We start from the raw sequence: 23368 nt of genomic DNA on the forward strand, positions 1-23368 counted from the left end.
ATTATGAAGCTTCATGAGTATTTCCAGAAGACAATGGGTACTTGGTAAACTGATATCATTGTAATGATATTCATATTTTACATGTAGTTTCAGATTTCTAATGTATTTAGGGTCATTTTTTATAGTCTTTGGATTATATTATAGCATTTTTGTTATATATCAAAATAATTCATTTTTCTTCTTGAAAATATCTCTTCTTAAATGTTATTCTTTGCTTCTAGTTCCTTTTCAATTATAGCTAATGGGTATGTTAGCACTGACACTAGGAGTATAATATGTGTTTTAAAATTAATATTCTAATTTATTGCATTCTTGATAAAGATGTTTTCAAATCAATTGGAGCTTGATATGACATAATTAATTTGCAGTTTTCTTTGTAAATGTGTTTATAATGGCATTCTGGTAATTTGAAGAGCTTTCTTACTTTCCTTCTCAGCTCTCCCTGGCAATTCAGCAGATGATCTGGCAGACCCAGAACTCACCTGAGGGCAAGGCTAGTGACGATATAGGCATCTTGAGACAGAGATTAGACCTGATTGCGCTAATTTCCCCACTATGCTAGAAGATAACCCCATCAATTACTGATGGATGTATGGAGCAAAGCCTAGTGTGTGCATGAAAGACTTCATTGTTCTGGCCCTTGAACCACTAGTTATCTGTGAAAGCCTGAGTCTGCCCGTCTTTTGTGCATATCCTGGGCTTGGCTCCATTATAAAGCTCTCTTAATAAGTGTAGAGAATGGGGATTCAGGCTTAATGCTTAGTTAAATAAAAAATAAAATAGTTTTTATGTGATATGTGCGTATTTCAGATTACTTGGTTTTGTTTTGAGCAGTTCAAAAATATTTTGAATGTACTAATTGAACTTATTAGAACATTTTTTTCAACTAATAAATACATATGTTTAAAAAAGCTAATAGAGCTTGTAGTGAGATTCAGTATCCCTCTCCATTCACTGAGACAGTTTTACCTCTGATTTTAATTCTTCAGGAAGTTACCTCTGTATATCTAAATAGCATGTTTGCAATAATATATTTATTCATATACTACTTAGTACCTAAGGATTTAGCTAATGTACACAATTTCCTGCAGATACCACAGTATCTCACAGTACCATAGTGGTATTACTGCTCTTATTTCTCCACAGGTCACACTTGCTCTTCCTGGTTTTGTTACCCACGCATCATATCTTTTGACCCCGACCCATTTGGAGATGAATAAGACATGGCTGAGATGTACCTGTCCTTTCTTCAGTCTTTCCTCTTCCAATTCTAATACTCATCTTTAATAGTTTTAGTTTTACTTTTGCTTTGTGAGGGTTGATTATGTTTACATTCTCACCTGCAGTCTCAGTTTTATCTGTAGGTTGCTTCTAAAAGTTGAAAACCATAACTCACTACAGAGCCACTTAGTGGACTGTGATTACACTTTCTTATCTCTGCTTCCAGGACCAACTCACCTAATACTCGGAGGAAAAGTTTTCTGGTGTTTGTATGTATGTACACATTTATATGTACACGTATACGTGTATATGTGTGTGTATATGTATGTATAAAAACAGGACCAACTCATCTAATACCCGGAGGAAAAGTTTTCTGGTGTTTGTATGTATGTACACATTTATATGTACACGTATACGTGTATATGTGTGTGTATATGTATGTATAAAAACAGGACCAACTCATCTAATACTCGGAGGAAAAGTTTTCTGGTGTTTGTATGTATGTACACATTTATATGTACACGTATACGTGTATATGTGTGTGTATATGTATGTATAAAAACAGGACCAACTCATCTAATACCCGGAGGAAAAGTTTTCTGGTGTTTGTATGTATGTACACATTTATATGTACACGTATACGTGTATATGTGTGTGTATATGTATGTATAAAAACAGGACCAACTCATCTAATACCCGGAGGAAAAGTTTTCTGGTGTTTGTATGTATGTACACATTTATATGTACACGTATACGTGTATATGTGTGTGTATATGTATGTATAAAAACAGGACCAACTCATCTAATACCCGGAGGAAAAGTTTTCTGGTGTTTGTATGTATGTACACATTTATATGTACACGTATACGTGTATATGTGTGTGTATATGTATAAAAACAGGACCAACTCATCTAATACTCGGAGGAAAAGTTTTCTGGTGTTTGTATGTATGTACACATTTATATGTACACGTATACGTGTATATGTGTGTGTATATGTATGTATAAAAACAGGACCAACTCATCTAATACTCGGAGGAAAAGTTTTCTGGTGTTTGTATGTATGTACACATTTATATGTACACGTATACGTGTATATGTGTGTGTATATGTATGTATAAAAACAGGACCAACTCATCTAATACCCGGAGGAAAAGTTTTCTGGTGTTTGTATGTATGTACACATTTATATGTACACATGTACGTGTATATGTGTGTGTATATGTATATATAAAAACAGGACCAACTCACCTAATACTCGGAGGAAAAGTTTTCTGGTGTTTGTATGTATGTGTACATTTATATGTACACATATACGTGTATGTGTGTGTGTATATGTATATATAAAAACAGGACCAACTCACCTAATACTCGGAGGAAAAGTTTTCTGGTGTTTGTATGTATGTGTACATTTATATGTACACATATACGTGTATGTGTGTGTGTATATGTATATATAAAAACAGGACCAACTCACCTAATACTCGGAGGAAAAGTTTTCTGGTGTTTGTATGTATGTGTACATTTATATGTACACGTATACGTGTATGTGTGTGTGTATATGTATGTATAAAAACAGGACCAACTCATCTAATACTCGGAGGAAAAGTTTTCTGGTGTTTGTATGTATGTGTACATTTATATGTACACGTATACGTGTATGTGTGTGTGTATATGTATGTATAAAAACAGGACCAACTCACCTAATACTCGGAGGAAAAGTTTTCTGGTGTTTGTATGTATGTGTACATTTATATGTACACATATACGTGTATATGTGTGTGTATATGTATGTATAAAAACAGGACCAACTCACCTAATACTCGGAGGAAAAGTTTTCTGGTGTTTGTATGTATGTGTACATTTATATGTACACATATACGTGTATGTGTGTGTATATGTATATATAAAAACAGGACCAACTCATCTAATACCCGGAGGAAAAGTTTTCTGGTGTTTGTATGTATGTGTACATTTATATGTACACATATACGTGTATGTGTGTGTGTATATGTATGTATAAAAAATATAATACAAAAATTTGGGTGATTTATTTTCCCTTGAGGTTCCTGCTTGTTTTCTTTTATATTGTGGGTCCATATCATGTCTCATGTCTTAAGTTTTTCTAAGCTCTTAATCATCCTTTCTCTTCTGTTAGAACTTCTTTTCCTAGTCATAATTCTCAAAATGATTGTACTGGTACCTAGTAACAAGTGCATGAGAGATAAATATCACAAGTTCTTGCATATTTGAAAGTATCTTTAAATTGCACTGGATTGATAGTGTGGTTAGTTACCATATGTTTGGTGAAAATTATTCCTCCCAAGAATTTTGCTTCACTGTATTCTAGCATCCAGTGCTATTGATGAGAAGTTGAATTTTCATCTCTTTTTACTTCTGTATGGCTGATGTTTTCTTTCATTATCATCTCTTTATCCTCAATGTTTTAGAATTTTTTTTTATTATGTATCTTTTTTTCCATTTTTCTTGCTTGATATTTATTAAGCTACATAATTTGAAGATTTGGATCTTCTATATATTTTTTGGCTCTGTCAAATCTTTTCATATTTATTTCTTTTAAGATGAATTTTCCTTTTGTTGTGTTGTATTTTATCTTTCCAGAAATCGTAAGTCCCTTATTAGGCCTCGTGATTTTATTTTCTCTATTTCCTTTTGTATTTCCATATCAAACCTTTTTGTACCATTTTCTATGATATTAAATCTTTTGTTCATAAGCTAAATTAGCTTCTTCAATCTTGGTAGGCTAAATAATTTTTACCATGATTTATAAGCAGGAAAAATAGAACAGATTCTAAACTTTATTAGATAGATTTAGTTATATGTTTGTGTCTCTTATTATGACTTTCTTTGTTATCTGTATTTTCTAAGTCTGTGTTTATATTAATAGGAACTAGAAAATGAATTTTTAATTTATTGAAGGGAAAATATGATTGAACTAGGTTCTTTATGACTGTGACAATTTTACATATTTAGAGAATAATTACAGAAGTTCTAATATCATATTTACATGTATAACTTCTCACTTATAAAATACTTAAAAACTAAAGAAATGTTGGATTTTAGAAGACAGTGGGTTTGTAACTCTTGTCTTCCTAACAGATGGTGTAGCCATCAGCCTCAGTAGGCCTTGAACAGAATAAAGAATCAGCAGATTTAAGAGCTCTCAGAGAGCTGTAAATGCTCGGTTTTTTCTGTTTTCAAGATTTATACAGCTCACATTCTCTTCTCTATCTTCATTAAACTTTTGCAAATTTGGGGTTGTGGTGACTGATAGAGGAAGCATTCATGTAGACCTAATTTTGCAAAAGTAAGAAAAATTGGGTAATTTTATATAATCTGTATTGCAAAATATTTTTAAGTGGTTCTGTGTATCATTATAAAATATATTTTGAAAAATAGTTTTTGTACAACTTTGATTAATCACTTTTGATTTATTGAACTTTTTAAATGGAGTGAAGCTAGTAAACTTAAACTACAATTCTTGTCTTGTTAATTCCTTCCCTGTGTTATTACAACGAGGGCTCTAATTTGTGATGTTAAGCAGTTCATTGCAAATCTCTTGGGTGGTTGGCATGTTTTATACATTTTAAGTATGTTATAACTTGCCTAAAAGATAGAATTTCTTAAAACTGTGAATGTTAAGATTGACTCTGTGATTTTGGGTGAATACTTCATTCTATATAATAAAACAAGGCAATGCATTAAAGGGCGCCAGTACCTGTAACATATACCTTGGTTAATACACAGGAGCCACATCACCTCATTCTCTTTGTATTTCTCTCTCTTTTACCTGATTCTTCTAGACCTCTACATTTAAAATAACAACAGTGACCGCCATGTGCTGGCTGTTCTTTACAATAGTCTTATTTCTTATATAAATTGCTCTGTTTAGGAAGAGTGAGCTCACAGTGTTGGTAGATTTATTACAACACAGCAATAACAACTTCGTAGTCATAAAAGACATTGAAGTAAGAGGTTTAATTTATAATGATGTATATAAATGTCCTTAAAAAGAAGTGTGAATAGAAATAACCTTGTTAGTGTAATTATGCCTTTAACTTGTGAATTCCTTTACCTTCCTGAAGAGTAAGTTAAAATATCCATCTTCTCTTGGTGATGGGGAGGGTGAGAGAAGAGACACACACACACATCTTATGGTTAGAGGTCAACTTGGAATATGTTTTGAACATATCTTTCCTGTTGGCTCTTAGATTTCTTTGCTGTCTTTTACTTTGCTCTCTCTTATGGCCTGTTTTTTTTTTTTTTTTTTTTTTTTTGGTCTCGCTCTGTCACCCAGGCTGGAGTGTGGTGGCCGGATCTCAGCTCACTGCAAGCTCCGCCTCCCGGGTTTAGCCATCCTCCTGTCTCAGCCTCCCGAGTAGCTGGGACTACAGGCGCCCGCCACTTCGCCCGGCGAGTTTTTTTTTTTTTGTATTTTTTAGTAGAGACGGGGTTTCACCGTGTTAGCCAGGATGGTCTTGATCTCCTGACCTCGTGATCCGCCCGTCTCGGCCTCCCAAAGTGCTGGGATTACAGGCTTGAGCCACCGCGCCCGGCTATGGCCTATTTTAAAATCTTAACTTTATTATAATTTCCCAGAAAGTAGAAATACTTACAAACTGATGATAGAATTATTTGCAAACTTCAAACCTATCCTCATTGGTTGCTTTTTGCTATTAGATATTCCAGGAAAAGTAGTAAGTGACAGTGCAAAAAATTGTTTGGGAAAAATGCAAAGAGAAATATTGTGTAATAGCAGATTCTTTTCAGCCTCCTGGTGGCAGTTCATGTGTGTGTGTGTGTGTATGTACATGTGTGTTTTTTTCCTTGTCAGGATTAATTCAGTGGGAAGTAATGTGGCAGGTTTTGCCATATAGATATTGATGGACCGTTTTATTTTACCTGGCTTAGTGATAGGTATAAAAAATAATTCTGAACATAATATATGAACCACCTTGTTTCATATATTTTAACACCTATTATTTTACTATTATATGTAGGTTGAAAAATACTGCTTTTGTTGTGTTTTTGACTCAAGTATATGATTTCTTGGTTGAAGCTGATCATTCCATAGAAACATTCTAAATGAAATGGCCCCTCGAGAGAGAGATCAGCTTTGTCCCTTCACGGGAGTGTTTAGGCAGCAAAGACCTAGAGTATTATGGAAGAATTTGTCCTGGGTCAGGCTGCTATAGTTATAAAAACTCTGTTTTGTAAGGACGAAAACAGAGTGGAAGGAGATGGGAGTATCTGGGACCCATTCGTTTTCTCGAGAGGAGACAATGGATCTCTTTAAGGAAATTGTTGGATAAATCAGTGTCTCCTTCTTCTTTCCTTCTTTTCCTACAGGGGCCCTGTGTCCACGATGAGGACTCTGGCCTATCGCTCATTGGAAAACCTGCCCTTCAGGCTCTTTTATATCATTGCCATTTTTATGAACATTTGAATCAGATGGTAAAACGTTGTTACCTAGGACGGTGTATGTTTGATTTGAATTTTTCTGCTTTTGATAGAAACTTAGAAGGCAGTGATTTAAATGGTAAGTACAATATCTTTATGTTTTGATTTTTGTAATATGTAACTTTTAAAAACTTAAAAATACATATATTTGTTTTAAAAATTTGAAAAATGAAAGTATACGGGGAGAACATTGATTTCCAGTTCCACCGCCCGGAGAGGTTTTTCTTCCGGTCTTTTCTCTCTGTCTAGCCTTTGTTTGTTTTATGTGATTATGTTTATATCTTATGTACATTTTTGTATTTCCTTCTTTCACTGAATATTCTGCAAGCATTTTTCTGTATTATAAATTCTTCATGGAAATTACTTTTGACATCTTATTAATATTTTATAAGTTATATTATGCCCATCAGTACAGTTTTATAGTTTCTTTCTCTATTAATGTCTTAAACTTTTTTGGAACTTTCACTTCTAGACAATGTACAGTTTTTTCATCCTTCTTATGAATGAGACTTTTTCCCACTACCTGTTCTAATTCATTTTGCTCATGTATCAAAAAGTTATTTATTTTAGTATGTTACTTATTTGTCACAATAGTTTCCTGAAACCTTTTTATTCCTTTTGTTTGTAGGTTCTCGTAGATTTGCCAAGTATAAGATCTGAGCACATAAAAATAATTATATCTCATAATAAATAGTAATTTAATAATATAAATAGCTTTTATTTTAAAATTCATTTTTATAATAATTTTTTAGAATCTTGCCATAGTTTCCAACTTACAGAAAAGCTTCAGGAATAGTACAAAAAATTTCTCAAATCTTAACATTTTACTGTATTTACATCCTACCACGTGTGTGTGTGTATAAATAAACAGATATGTATGATCTATATATATTCCTTCTGAGCCATTTAAGAGTAAGTTGAAGACATGAAGTTCCTTTATCCCCAAATTGTTAAGTGTGAATTTATGATTCACTTTTTGTTTAGTTCTTGGAGGAATCAAGAAAATGAGATTTGATGAAGTTTTGAACATTTTAAATATCCCTATTAGAACAGTGACTCACTTAATTGTTTAGATTTCTCTGAATCAGTTACTCAGAGCATGGCCTTTAAACTAACGGCATTGGCCTCTTCTGTGAACTTGTTAGAAGTGCACGCTCAGGGCTTCCACTCTGAGCTGGGGTATTGGAGCCTCTGGGACTGGGGCTGAAGCAGCTGCCTTAGCAAGCTCTCAGTGCTTCTTATGTACATTAAAAAACCTCTTTCCTTAGGTTTGGTTTTGTTTTGTTTTTTAATAATGGTCTATCTCAGAAGCCAGATCCATATAAGTTTTTTCTTTCTTTAGTTTTGAATTGGTGTCCTGTAATGAGTACTCTTTTAGTTAATTGTTACAGTTCCCAGGAGGGTGTCCATGTTAACAGTTTTCTTATTGTTGCAGGTTTAGATGACTCATTCAAGTTTTGGAGGGCCCCATCTAGGATATGTCAGGATCGAGATCCAAGTTCTCTCTCCACCTCAGAAACAACGGTACTTGCAAAGAACGCATACGTCCTTCATTTTGAATCTCTGAAAAAATTTGAATTTGCGTAGTGGGAGAGATAATACAAAGTGTAAGGTTATAACAGCTGTGATTTATTTGAAGTGCTGCCTGCAGAATTTTGCTAAATTATTGTATTCAACCTGCACACCAGCCGTACATCATAGATACTTACCTTGCTTTTCTGTGTGCTCAAGCCACTCTGAAGTAAAGAAACTCTGTGATCATTAGTGCTATAGGGAGCAGAACTGGAGTTTGAACCAGGGTGTCCCTTGCTACAGTATAGCTACACTGAGTATCCCTTTAGTTGAGAATTTTCAACCTCTCTTTCTTACCTTTTTTGATAGTACAAAAGTGTGAAAATGTGTTTATCATTAGTATTACAAGAGAACAAATCCCACATGATTAAAAATGGTTGATTACCCTGAAATTGTGCCTAAGGGCAGGGCAATATGAAGAACATTCAAATGATTCTAGTGTGGTGCTGACAACTTTACACACACTTCTAAATACTTGCATCACATAGAAGTTTATCTGGAATACCTGACATTTATATATGCCTGTCTGCATGCCTTCTTTCCTGCCCCTTTCATTCATGCATTAGTTGCTTTTTTTGCAGACAAGTTTGAAACACTGGGTATTTATAAGGAATGATTGATACTAGGTTTCAGTTATTTACAAACATACAGAATCATTTATTCTCAACTGGGAAACATTACCTTTCATTTTAAAGTGTTTTTTGGAATAATTACTGTGTTATACAACATATCAGGAAGGCAAAGCTTTGATGCACCTGTTTCCAGGAACAAAAATAATATGAGAATAATAATTATTTTACAGACATTATAATGTAAAGATTATGTTTAATCTATCTCCTAGTTTCTCAAAAGACTGATACTTTTTGCTACAGTTTTAAGTCTTTTTTCCCCTAGATTCAAGAGAAGTATTTGTGTTTAGTGCTACATTGGACCTTCATATGGAAAAGTAAGATAATTACCCGAGTTCCACTAGATGTCATGCTTTCCTTTCCAAGGTGGAGATAGTATGTACCTTTGTCTCAACAAGAGCAATAATATGATAAATGCCAAAGTGAATTTTATTAATTGGTTATTTAGTTCATAGAAGGACAGCACGAATGTGTGCTTAAAAGTAAATTTTGTTTGGTTAGCCTATTTGTCAAAAGGGCTATAGACTAGCCTTGAAATTTTGATACCTACTTCAGTTTTTTGCTTTTAGTGGGAACTCAGTAAATAATAATTGCTGTAATTAATTTTGAGTTATCTTAGCTGTTTTGTGGTTAGCACTCAAGTTGTATTTGTCCTATACAAGAAAACCTAAATACAAAAAGCAAAAGCATATCAACCTTTTGAATTTCTCTATTTTATAATAATACGTAAATCTTACAGGTTAGAATACTAGATTCTCTGAGAAAATTTGGAAATATGTTATTTATTGTAGTCATTATTAAAGAAAGAAGCACCCCGATTAAAGTTAAGGTCTTTAACTTGTTTGTGTTTGGATGTAACACAGACTTTTAGAAATACATACCAATGGAATCTTTTGTTGTTTTTTTTTAAGAATTTTGTAATATGTGTAAAATTCATTTCTTATTATTTTCCTTAAAGACTAGTATATTCTGTTAGAATTTTTACAGAGTCTACTTATTACTTTATTTTTTGGGGGATTTCAAACAGAATTTTTAGAATGGGTGACTTTTATTTACAAAAATAGTCTTAGTACCCTAATTCTACTAGTTGTTATATTTTCTTTACCATACCCAGGATGATGTGTATCTATGTCCCAACAGGAGAAAAATCTGGAGAGTGTTTTCATTATGACATTATTACTTTAAACCAAAGCTGTCAGTACTTAGACCAAATCATACTTTCTTATGTATAAGAAAATGTTGAAGTTACAAATTGAGGTATGAGTTGAGTGGATGTAAATCTTATTAATCAGCTTATCTACTTATTTAATCTTTGTTTTGTTTATCTCAGAATTGAGAAAAAAATGCAGTATTTTATTGGTTGGTTGACTGGTTTTTCCATTTTGTCTTTCCAAGGAAAACATCATCTTTTGATTTGGGTTGTGTCATCCAGCACGCTGCTTCTGGGTCACTGTCCATTTTGTGCTGTTAATGCCAAGTTAGGGACTTTCGTGCTGTTACCTAATGTTTAGTTCAGTTGTTTGGCAAGCTTTGTAAGGATTGTTGGGTCCTGTATGTTTTATCAACTGCAGATAGAGTAAGCAGAGTGTCATTGTTAGCTTGGGGGCATCGCCCTTGTAAATGCTTCCTCAGGAGTGGCCTCTATCGAACTCGGTGTTCTCTTCCTCTGGGGTAGGAGGATTCAGCCATTAGGTGTTGTTTTTCTTCTTGAAATCACATTTATATCCAAGACGGATAGCTGTTTGTGCCTCTTATACACCTGTGTGCAGCAACAGCTTTATGACCAAAATTTGCTCTTTTCTATTGTTCCTTAGCAGAACTATGTCTGTATTTTTTTTTTAACTTATCAATTGTCAAAATAAAATATGTGGGAAATGTAATTTCTTTCTTTTTGAGCCTTTCTTTGTGAAATATGTGATACTTTCAAACTTTTTCTGGAGCACAGATTTAAAGAAAACTGATTTTAGTTTTTCTAAACATTTAAAGAGAATTTTTACACTTCATAGTCTTAAAAAAACTGAAAAGCATTGCCACTATTTTGCAAAAGAGGAAATTAGGGCATGGAAATTAGGGCACTCCATGGAGTGGATGCTTGTTCAAGTTCCTAGCATGGTAACTGGTAGACCATTCTTTTGAGTCCAGAAGTATGTTTGCTTCGTCCTTCACTCTAAGGCCAGATGTGATTGATCCCATAAAAGATGGTCTAGTCAAGGGACAGTGAGGTTTCTTTAGAAGGAATGATGAAACGAAAAGTGATTTTGTGTAGGACGTGGCAACTGAAATGGGCTTTTCAAATATTATCGCCTTCTCGTTTATGTGCATACACACATTTGCAAGGGGCTGAAAAGATTCAGATATTCTTTAGGATTCAGTGACCACTTAACAAATGATGAAAGTCTACTTGAGAACATAAAGCATACTTAAATATGTATGCTTTAGAAAGTAACTAAATGTGAAGTTGTGTGTACTGAAGGCATTAACATCCAGAAAATGCAAGAGGTTGTTTGGAGTAGAATGTGGGATGGAAAGCTAAAGTTTGAGGACCTGACTAATCAGATAGGAGTTAGTTAAGAAAGCTGAATCAATTTTTGGATTTGAAGAGGTAGGATATAATAGCCATAAAGATAAAGACATAACGATATTTCAGCAGCGTGGAATGGCATGAAACATGACAACTGATATGACAGAAATAACCTATTGACACTCATTTGGTGGTAGTTAAAATTGTTTTATAGAAGGAAGAGTAGACAGAGAACAGTTTAAGCAGGGATGGATCCAAAAGACTTTCTAAAAGAAAAATAGTTTTGACACAGGCATCACTGATAGGACATATAAATGCCTGCAGCATGGTGACTGCAGGAAAACTGGAGGAGGTGGCAGTTTGTGTGATGATGGAGAGAGAATGAAAATGTTATACTCTGTTTAAATAAATTTCAGCTACCTGTGGATTATCCAGAGTCTTAACAACCTTGTATATTTAGTTAGGAGGAAAATACAAATGAGACAAGCTCTTGGAAATTTGTGCACTTAGGTTACACACAGGACGGCACAGGGACTGTGACTATGTTGTGATGATAATCTGTCTCTTTAAGTGGTCCTTCAGTTAGTCATGCAAGAATCGTCTATCTTCTGCTCATTCCTTCAGAGGAACTTTCTGAGCTTTCTTTTTTTTAAGTATATTGTACATAATCCATTTGAATTGTGAATCTATTAGTTGAAATAATTTAAACTTCTTGTTATAATTTGGTTAGAATTAATTATTACAAGTTAAGAAGCATGCCAAAACTTTCCTGCTCTTGGGCATATAGAGAAAGGTATTATTTATTAAAATGAACACATGGAACTTAGAATCTCTTAGAAACCCTTCATATCTTGTATTTTTCCAAATTTTCAAAACGTGGCTAGACTTGAACTTTATTTTTTTCACACTACAATCCTTATTTTCTCCCTTAGTACCTTTTTAAAAACAATTAAATAAACTGTTTTGGCACCAGTACTGCTTTTGAGGGAAGATGATGAAACTATTATAAGATCATTTTGACAAATACAATATTCAAGTTCTGAATTAACTTTCAGAAAGTGTTAAAGTGTCCAGTGAAATCACTTGTTTCTGTAAGGCAGATACAAAGAAAATCACTTTTGTACATTGATGCATTTTTGCTTATATGACAGAAATCGTTTTTTACACTGCAATTCTACTTGGATATGGCAAATGACTTTGCTATTTTCAGTGATTTCAAAGGGACTTTCTTAATTTTAGCTGCTTATTTTACACTGAAGCATAATTTAGAAACCTTCTTTAGTTACCAAATCTGCTTACAAACAAACTGAAGACAATTTTTTTTTTTGGTTTTTATATGCAAGATTTGAGTTCATTTTATTTTTTATTTTCCCTAGTTTTGAGCTAAAATGACAAATAAAATTGTATATATTTGAGATATACAGTGAGATTATTTGATATATGTATATGTGATGAAATGATTACCACAGTCAAATTAGTTAACACATCTGTCACCTTAGAGTTAACACTTTTTTTTTGTGGCGAGAACACTTATGATCTACTCTCTTAAGAAATTTCAAGTAAACTGTGCAGTATTATTAACCATATTCACCGTGCTACACATTAGATCCCCAGACCATACTTACCTTATCTGAAAGTTTGTACTGTTTGACCAGACATCTCCCCTTTTCCCCAGCTCCTATCCCCTAGCAACATCCATGACATGAATCTGAGTCTGTTTGACGACACTACCTTAAAGTAGCATCAACCAGCTCTAAAAAGCTTGGGTTGTCTTTTGTAATATCTGTAAAGTGATAAGGCTAGAAATATATTCAAATTCAGGGTTCTTTTTTGTCTTATTGAGGGATTATACATTGAAGATCTCAGGATATGTCATGTGGCAGATGTGAAAGCGAGGGAAAAGTCTAGATTGTGATTTTGCCCTTAGCCCATTTTAATGAATTGAGCGAGTGATAGATACAAGAATTAGACTCTCGCTGTTGTAAGAGGACAACCCTAGTTATCCTACTTACTGTGAGGTAGAGAGCAGCAAGAAGCTTGACAGGAAGGGATGACTTAAGCAGACTCAGTTTGCTCTTAAACTAAGCCAGTTCCTCTTCCTTCACTGGGATGGGGCAGGTGAAGTTAATCTAGCTGAAGTTCCACGGGGACACGGGGGATCAGGGAGAAAGAAGCAAGCCTCTCCTCTCAAAGAAGTCTGGCCAGCTTTCTGAAGAGGTACATCTGAGGACTTGCTCTGATTTTAACGCATTTATGCTGTCATGAATGCAGTCCTGGACTGAGAATCCTAATCAGTCTCAACTCGGACAAATCCATTAACTTGTGGTCTTTTCTCTAAAGGAGGACGTGGAGTAGATCAGGCTTTTTCTACCTATAGCTTCATAGGCTCATACTGAACCTTCCAGTAGCTAATACTTGAATGCCGAAATTGTCTAGTTATTACCTGGATTTTAAGGTGAAAAGTAACGTATTTGTATATCGATGTACTTTATCAAATGTAACCAAATACTATCTATTGGAGATTGTTTGTAATCAAGGATTTGAGCATAGAACTGGGACAATTTGCTTTAATACTTTTTTGCTTTTACGTATTAAAATGACAATGTTAATTTAGCAAACTTAAAAAATAGAGGCTAGTACACATATAAATCATCTATAATAAATTTTAAAGCACCATATAAAGCAATCATTGTGTTTCCCCAACTACATGGGGTAAGTTATAATGCAACGATAAGGTACTTTCTAAAAGCATCTTTTCTAAGCTTGTGTATCCCTTCTGTGGACTATACTAAGGAAAGTCGCATCTTTATTCATGCCTGACCTTTGTCATGAATCACAACTTTGCTTTCTTCTGAGCCACGTATTTAGTGGGACCTTATAAGCTTTCTTTTCCCACACTGATCGTTGAAACTGCAAACCAGTTACCTACTTCTATTTATATCATTAATAAGGCCTTCTTGAGTCTTTATCAATTGAAAGAATGTTCAGTGAAATGATGAATGATTTCAGCATCATTATCCCCTTAACTTTTCTTATACAACCAAAAGAGTTGTGGCAGAAACCAGATATATTAGTTTGTACATAGTTTGTGTTAGCAGTCTTGGCATAGGATTATTTTCTTCACAGAACTGTAAATGTCTTGATATCTGTTGACAGGAACATTTTTTCACATACCTCTCATTGCCAATTGTAGGCAAATATAATTTTAAAAGCAAACAAGCTTTAGGTTATTTTTACCTAGTATCTGGATCTAATATTGTATAAAATAAGGCATTTAATGTTTGTTTATGATTGACTTGTTTAGACTGAACTTTTTTCCAGAGTTACTTTTTAGATTACTTTATGTGCTTAGCTTACATTTTTTAGCTGCAGCTTTCTCACTTATTCCTTGGCATCATCACTGTTATACTTACTTAATATGATGAAAGATGGTTAAGGGCTCAAGTTAAAAGGGGAATTTAAAAAACTGTATATTCCATTTTTAGTAATTTCTTCAAATTTATATTCTCTTTACTATTAGAAACTGCAAATGGAAATAACCTTAGTTTTTGCTTTCATTTCATCATGGTAACTCTAAGGTACTCTAAGTGTTAAGATATATACACAATCAGTGTACAAATACTGTGAGCTATATAGGATCTGAGTCTGGAATGATGGTTTATAACTTCTATGGATAGCTAATGTTGTGTTGCATGCATTGATATGGAGGCTACTCAGGTATGGGCACTTCATAATATTTCACAGAAGAGAAATTGATGGTAAGGAAAAGAGTTATCTGACCTCACTACGTAAGTATTTTTCATCTAAGAGGTGCCAAACACATCGCTTTGTGCTTTTTCAGTCTTAGAAGGTCGGTCTGCTCGTTATAAACCTGTAGGTGAAATTGTACTTGCTTTCCACAGATTTTGTTATGTTTAATGTTGTATTCTGAAGCAATCTCAGCATATTAGCACAATTTTTTAGTGTTCTTCCTTGATATGAGATGAAGTAGAGAAAAATCTTTTAATACTTCTAATTTTTTAGGCACTATTAAAATTTATGTGTGCCATTTGGAACATTAAAAATATCTTTATTATGAATCAAGAAATGCAAAATATCACAATGAATTATAGTTAAGGTGGTATATTTTAGCCTTTCTAACATTTGGGCAATGAGGGAATTGGCCTTATGGGAACCTTAAACTCCTAAATGGGCCTCAAGTCAATACTTTGCTTCTTTGAGTTACTGATTTATGTAAATGATAACAATTCCTTTAAGAAGAAGTGGAAATGCCATTTAAAAAAACTGCTGTAACTCCCAAGATATGGAATCTTTTCTAGTTATCCTGACTAGTATAATTTTGTTATCAACCTCCTTGTTTAAGGATATCTTGTGTGTATGTTGCCTGTGTTTCATTTTCCATACTGTAACATTAATAAGTAAAATAATTTACTGATTCATAGGTGGCACCTTCATTGGAGAGTACTGAATTTCAGCCACTTGTGCAGTCAACAACACTTGTGCCTGAAGCTTCCCATGACCAGTTTGTGGTTCAAGGTATCTTTTTAGCAAAGACATTCTACCTTCAAAAAGAAAAATGACAACTTGGTCCAGACAGATATTTTGAAAGTAAATGTCTGAAGAACAAAATTTTAATGAAATAAGTTATAGACCGTTACAAAATACATTTAGAACCAATATATCAGAAATTAATAAAACAAATGCTCTTAACTAATAAATGGAATTTGACTATCAAATAAATAGCCCATTTCACATATGGCTCCTTATTAGGTTCTTATAGGTATTTGACATTTGAATTTGGGAACTGATGGGTATAACTTAACTTTATTTTTTCCCTTCTTTTGAGAAAACACTTTTACTACAAGTAATCCACTTGAAAGTAAAGAGATTCTGGTCTTAAGTATTTTCTAAGGCTGTGCTTCCATTTAAAGGCACGTAAAATGTATTGAGTCTTTATTTTATTAGAAATGCGCAATACACAATTTGGGACTTATTTTTATTAATGGCAATATATAAATTTTGCTCCTTGTACTGGGAACTGCTTCCAACCCTGCTGTGCTTCAAATTTGCAACTTTGCTTTTTTTTTTTTTTTAAATTTCTAGAGAGTATATAAGCCTTATTCAGTAGCATTAAATGCCTGACTTGAAAGGACTATACTACCTAAAAAGAAAGTAATTTTAAACACTGGCATACATATAAGTATATGCAGAAAGAATGCTTTCTAAAACATTTAGAAAAACTTGCTGAATTAAAACTTTGAACTTTCCTTACAATATTTCTTCCAATAATTTCCTAAACAGTGTTCCATTTTGGTTTTTAGTAATTCACGTTCACTATATATAAAATTATTTAACTGTAGAAAATACTCATTTGATCTTCTTAAGAACAAAAGGAGCAAACTCAGTTTATTTAAATGGGTAAGGACATAGGGCATGAAATGAAATTTGATCATGAATTTCATGTACATTTATCTCTAAAAGCATGTTGCCTTATTCTTATTAATAACAGCTTTATTGAGATATAATTCACATACCATATAATTCACTTGTTAAAAGTGTATAGTTTATTGGTTTTAAGTATATTCAGAGTTGTGCAACTGTCACCATGATCAATTTTAGGACATTTCCATTATCCCGCAAAAAAAACCTATGCCTGTTATCAGTCACTCCCAGTCTCCCCCATTCTTGGCACTCTACGGAATCACTAATCTACTTTCCTTCTTTATAGATTTGCCCGTTTTGGACATTTTGTATAAATGGAATCATATAACATGTGGTCTTGTGTGACTGGCTTCTTTCACTTAGTGTGCTGTTTTCAAGGTTCATCCATGTTCTAGCATGTATCAGAACTTCATTTATTTATTGACGAATAATGTTCCATTGTATGTATATATTACATTTTCCCATTCATCATGTGATATAGGCATTTGTGTGGACATACAGGCTTTCTGTTTTTTGTTTGGATTACCCTTGATTTTAAATTTATTTTATTATTTTTATTTTTATTTTTATTTTTTTAGGCAGTCTCACTCTCTTGCCCAGGCTGGAGTGCAGTGGTGTGATCTTGGCTCACTGCAGCCTCTGCCTCCTGGGTTCAAGTGATTCTTCTGCCTCAGCCTCCTGAGTAGCTGGGATTACAGAGGTGCAGTGCCACACCTGGCTAATTTTTGTATTTTTTGTAGAGCCTGGGTTTCACCATGTTGTCCGGGCTGGTCTCGAACCCCTGACCTCAGGTGATCTACCTGCCTTAGCCTCCCAAAGTTCTGGAATTACAGACTGAGCCACCATGCCCGTCCACAAATAGTATGCTTTAAATGTATATTTATGCAGTTTCACTGTTTGCCAATCATTTCAGCACATATATATGACCAAAAAAAAAAAACAAAGAAAAAGAAAAGAAAGCATATAGAAGAAAGAATACCCACAGAAAGGGGAGGCGTGAACAGAGGATTAATCCTCACAATTTTGTGGTGATATATGACACTGTCAGGTATATTTCTTTTTTTTCAAAACCTGGAAATAAGATATCAGGGCATCAAATGTCCTCCTTAGTTTTACAAAATAAATTAGCAAGAAAATTGAAAAAAGATATATCAATTTATATTCTGAATTAGCCGTCTTTATGGAAAAATTCAAAAAAGATTTCTATATGCTTGCTCTAGAAGTGCTGAAGATATGTAATACATATTTTATGAATACCGAAAGATTTCCCTTGAAATCATTTGGACAATTTTCATTAGAATTATCTCAATTTAATTTTTTCCACTTTTATTTCCAAAGATTTATTATTATTTTTTAAGAGACAGGGTCTAGCTCTGTCACCCAGGCTGCAGTGCAGTGGCATGGTCATAGCTCATTGTAGTCTCGAATGCCTGGACTCAAGTAATCCTCCTGCCTCAGCTTCCCAAATGGCTGGGATTACAGGCGTAATATTTGAGGGGAAAAGAACACAAACCTGCATGTAAAAGTGAGCAGAAAACATGAAAAGATAATTCACAAAGGACCTAAAAGTAGCCTTTATCTTTGGATAAATATTATACAAATTAATACTACCCGAAGATACTTTTTTATTTATTAAATTGCCAACAATTAAGTATTGGCAGTACATTCTGTTGGCGAGGCTGTGGAAAATGAGCACTTTCATACATTGTTAGAGAAAATGCAAATTAGTATAATTTTGGAAGGGAATTTGGCAATAGATAACAGAACTATGTATTTACCTTTGATTAAACAATTCCACTTCTAGGAATTCTCTTTTATTTATCTCCAGCAATATAAAAATATATATGCACTTGATAATTTAGCAAGCATTGTTTGTAATTATAAAACACAGAAACAACACAAGTGCCTGTAAGTAGGATAGTTTTTAATAAATGTATAACAATATCCAGATAATGATAAACATATAATAAAATTATTTATAAATTTATTTTTAAAATAACAATGGAGAACTACAGCTATTAGAAAGAGGGGGCTGGGCACAGCAGCTCACACCTATAATCCTAGAACTTTGGGAGGCTGAGGTGGGAGGGTCACTTTGGGCCATGAGTTTGAGACCAGCCTGGCCAATATAGTGAGACCATATCTCTACAAAATATAAAATAAATTAGCCGGGCATGGTGGTACACACTGTGGTCTCAGCTAGTCAGGAGGCTGAGGTGGGAGGATCACTTGAGCCCAGGCTTTGAGGCTTCAGTGAGTCATGATTGCACCACTAGACTCTAGCCTGGGCAACACAGTGAGACCCTTTCTCAAAAAAAAAAAAAAAAAAGGGAAGGGAGGATATCTTCAAACAGATTCGGAACAAATTTTAGGAAATATTGTCAAGTGAAGAAAGAAGCACAATGATAAAAGAGTATGTATAGTTTATGATATTTACAGTTTTCTACTTTTGCATATGAAAGAAGGGGAAATTTAAAATACATGTATCTATTTGTATAGAAAGAAAACAGGAAGGCACCGCTGGAAATGAATGAGATTAATTATGAGAATGGGTGGGAGTTAGGTAGGAAATAAGAGAGAATGGGAACAGTGTAGAAGAGATTGAGGGGTGGGGTAGTGACCCTTCTTTGCATGTATTTTCTTGTATAGGTTGACTTTTATAACCACGTATGTTTTACTTGCTGAAAAGAAAAATAAAATCAACAAAAATGGGAAACGATAACATGGAATACAAACAAATTAATCCAGTTACATTTCACATGAATAGCGTTGAAGTGAGAGAGGAAGTAACCCCAGTAACTCTCAGACATATTCTTAGGACTTTAGTTCTCAGACTAATGGCAAAAAGAACTGTAACCAAGCATTGAACTCTAGTTACTAGTTTTATTTTTTGCAGTATTATTAGTTAGAAATTCCGAAACTGCTTAATGTGTTTGTAAGGCAAGGCAAATAAATAAATGTATTGTATGTAGATAATGAAAGCCAGATTTTTTACTTTCACATAAGGGAAATTACAAATATGGAAGGAGGAAGGTGTTTAATGTTGGATTATATTTGGAGTATTGGATTATATTTGGAGCTTTCAGTATGAATCAATTATTTTGTTTTTTAAGAGATGGGGTCTCGCTCTGCCATCCAGGCTGGAGTGCAGTGCTGTGATCATAGTTCACTGCAGTTGCGACCTCCTGGGCTGAAGCGATCCTCCCACCTCATCCCCTAAGTAGCCAGGATTAAAGGAATGTGCCACCATGCCTGGTTAATTTTTAAATCTTTTTGTAGAGAAAGGTTTCTCTATGTTACTCAGGCTGATCTTGAACTCCTTGCCTGAAGTGATCCTCCTGCCCCAGCCTCACAAAATTCTGGAATTATAGGCAAATGATTTTTAATTCATAGAAAAAATATGTGTTTATGTGCCCAGGGGTACGTATGTGCATGCATACATATATACACACACATTTTCTAGCTTAGAAACAATGACACGCCAAATAGCAATGTATACATTTAGTGCCCAAATCTTGTTTTCCAAACTCCGTTCTCCACTTTAGGGAATTGACACTTTGGAACAAATATCCAATTTTAGAGCTTGGGCTAGGAAAGAACAAGATGAACCTGGAACATCTTGCTGTGCCAGAAAGTAAGGGAAATGCTCAAAGGTTAATGGAGGTGTTAACTAATGTAGGTGCAGGTACCTTATTACTGTTCTAAAGTCTGAAAGTATTTTGGAGAAAAGGGAGCTCTCATACAGTGTTGTTGGGAACCACTGTGGAGAACAGAATGCAGGTTCCTCAAAAACTAAAAATAGAACCTACCCTCTCTGATCCAGCAATCCAGCTGCTGAGTATATATCCAAAAGAAAAAAAAAAGCATATCGACGAGATAGCTGCACTCCCATGTTGATTGCAACACCATTCATAATAGCCAAGATAAGGAATTAGTCTAAGTTCCGTAAGCAAATGAATGGATAAAGAAAATGAACCATATATGTACACAATGAAATATTACTCAGACAGAGAAAAGAATGAAGTCCTGTCATTTGCAGCAACAAGGATGGAACTGGAGGCCATTGTGTTAAGTGAAATAACCCAGGCACAGAAAGACAAATATTGCAGCTCATATTTGGGAACTAAAAAAAAAGTTGAACTCATGAAGAAGATAGAGAGTAGAATGAGGGTTACCAGAGGCCAAAGCGTGGAGAGCCAGGGATAAAGACGGGATGGTTAGTGGGTACAAAATACGGTTAGGAGGAATAAGATCTAGTGTTCAGTAGCACAACAAGGTAACTATAGTTAACAGTAATTTATTGTATATTTCAAAATAACTAAAAGAGTGGCGTTGGAATGTTCCCAACACAAAGAAATGATAAATGTTTGAGGTGATGGATGTCCCAGTTACCTTGATTTGAGCATTGTACATAGTATGCCTGTATCAAAATATCATCTGTACCCCATAAATATGTACAATGATTATATATCCATAATTAATTAAAATATAATAAAAATAGTAAGATTTTACTCTGAAAAACATCAAAAGATATTTGAATTTGGATACTCTTCTGGCCCCTCGAGTTTCAGAAAAAGGATTGTAAATCATCTATTTGTTCCTCAGTGTCTGAATACTTGGGGCATGAAGTCATGTTCTACCGTTTCTGACTTGTCTCTTCTGCATATGACAATATTCGTGTGTACATATCTGCATCCACACATGTGTACATATCTGCATCCACACATGTGTACATATCTGCATCCACACATGTGTACATATCTGCATCCACACATGTGTACATATCTGCATCCACACATGTGTACATATCTGCATCCACACATGTGTACATATCTGCATCCACACGTGTACATATCTGCATCCACACATGTGTACATATCTGCATCCACACATGTGTACATATCTGCATCCACACATGTGTACATATCTGCATCCACACATGTGTACATATCTGCATCCACACATGTGTACATATCTGCATCCACACGTGTACATATCTGCATCCACACATGTGTACATATCTGCATCCACACGTGTACATATCTGCATCCACACATGTGTACATATCTGCATCCACACATGTGTACATATCTGCATCCACACATGGTGGAGGGTGGAGGTCAGGAGTAGCAGGGGTAGCCTGACCCCTAGCCTTAAGGTTAAGATGATCCAAGCAGCTAAGACAATTCCCTAACTATCCATTATCATTTTCAGGAACTTTCCTATGATTATAAGAACTTTTGAGTATTGTACATAGCTGTAAGGTAGATAAAATACTAATTCTTATGTTTATTTTCAATAATAGGTCACCAGGAAAGTGCATCGCCACGGCCACCTCATGATTCATCTCTTTCTGCCCCCCTGCCCAAACTGTGTGTTTTTGTTACTCCATCCCTTCTTTCAGCAACGTGCAGCCTCTTGGACAACCTCTTGGTGATTGCTCCCAGAGACACCGCAAAGGCTTTTCGACACGCTCATCTCATAGAACTTCTCTGTAGGTAAGAGATTAAACACTCCTAGAGAGGCATGTTAGTAGAGAGAAATTTCCACAAGCTGGATTCATGACTTAATATAAGATTTCACGTGACCTGGGAATACAGCTTTATTCTTTTTTAGGCTCATTGAACTCCAGGAGTTTGCTTTTGCCAGAATTGTCTTGATAGTTTTTATTTTACATCTATTAAAGCACTTGTATTCGTTTGTTATCTTGACTATTAAGGCCAAAGAAAAACTCTTGCTTTCTAAAATTCATGGATTCTAAACCTTATTTATCCCCCAGCACACTTAAGGAATATGGTGCTATCCCCTATTCTTAATGGATGTGAGGGAGTTTGGGAATTCATCTTTTTAGTGGTCATATAAGAATAATGTCCCTGGGTTGAAAAATTATTGGTTAAATTCATTTGGAGTTATTTTGTTGTGGGAAATTAAACTTTTCATCAGAAAGTATTCTGATAAAATTTAGGGAAATTAAATTCAAAGAAAAATTCTTTGAATTTTTATTACTCACTTATTTGATATTAATCAGTCTGTAACATATTTTTTCTGAATTTCTAATAAAGTATAGTAGAAAAGGACTAGATATTGAATTCAGGCTGACCTAAGATCTAATTGTAGTTCATTCACTCAGTAGCTTGCAGCCTTGGGAAATTAATCTCTACTGTGTCATTAACACCTATTTAATGGGGTTAGTGTGAGAATTAAAAGTGATGGTATCTAGGATACCCCCTTATCTACTAGTAAATGTTACTTCTCTTTTCTTCTGGTGTCCAGTTTATTCTAGCCAACCATACCCACCTCCTTTCGACCGCATGTTTATTTGCATTTTTCTGTCTCTCTGTCTCTTTACCTTGGAACATTCACCATCTGAAATGTTTTCTGTCTTTTTGCCAAATCATAGTGCCTTCTCTTTGTTTTGGGGATATTAAAAGAATTCTAAAAAATATAAACTCTAAAAGAAATATTCCTTGTTTCACCTCATTCAATTGTAATTATTCCTTTAA

The 23368-nt window shown here is 34.3% G+C and overlaps 1 protein-coding gene across 3 annotated transcripts in view; it reads left to right on the forward strand.

The window, feature by feature from the left end:
• The window catches only part of RTTN (rotatin), a 195039-nt gene that overhangs the window by 115836 nt on the left and 55835 nt on the right, over positions 1-23368 (forward strand). For all 3 annotated transcript variants that reach the window (XM_077974806.1, XM_077974807.1, XM_077974808.1), the window contains exons 33-36: positions 6591-6780; positions 8137-8225; positions 15866-15959; positions 22171-22363. In XM_077974806.1, the coding sequence (XP_077830932.1) occupies positions 6591-6780; positions 8137-8225; positions 15866-15959; positions 22171-22363 (566 nt within the window). The remainder of the gene's footprint in view (positions 1-6590; positions 6781-8136; positions 8226-15865; positions 15960-22170; positions 22364-23368) is intronic.

This window comes from Macaca mulatta, chromosome 18 (assembly GCF_049350105.2).
Source record: "Macaca mulatta isolate MMU2019108-1 chromosome 18, T2T-MMU8v2.0, whole genome shotgun sequence".
Lineage (NCBI taxonomy): Eukaryota > Metazoa > Chordata > Mammalia > Primates > Cercopithecidae > Macaca > Macaca mulatta.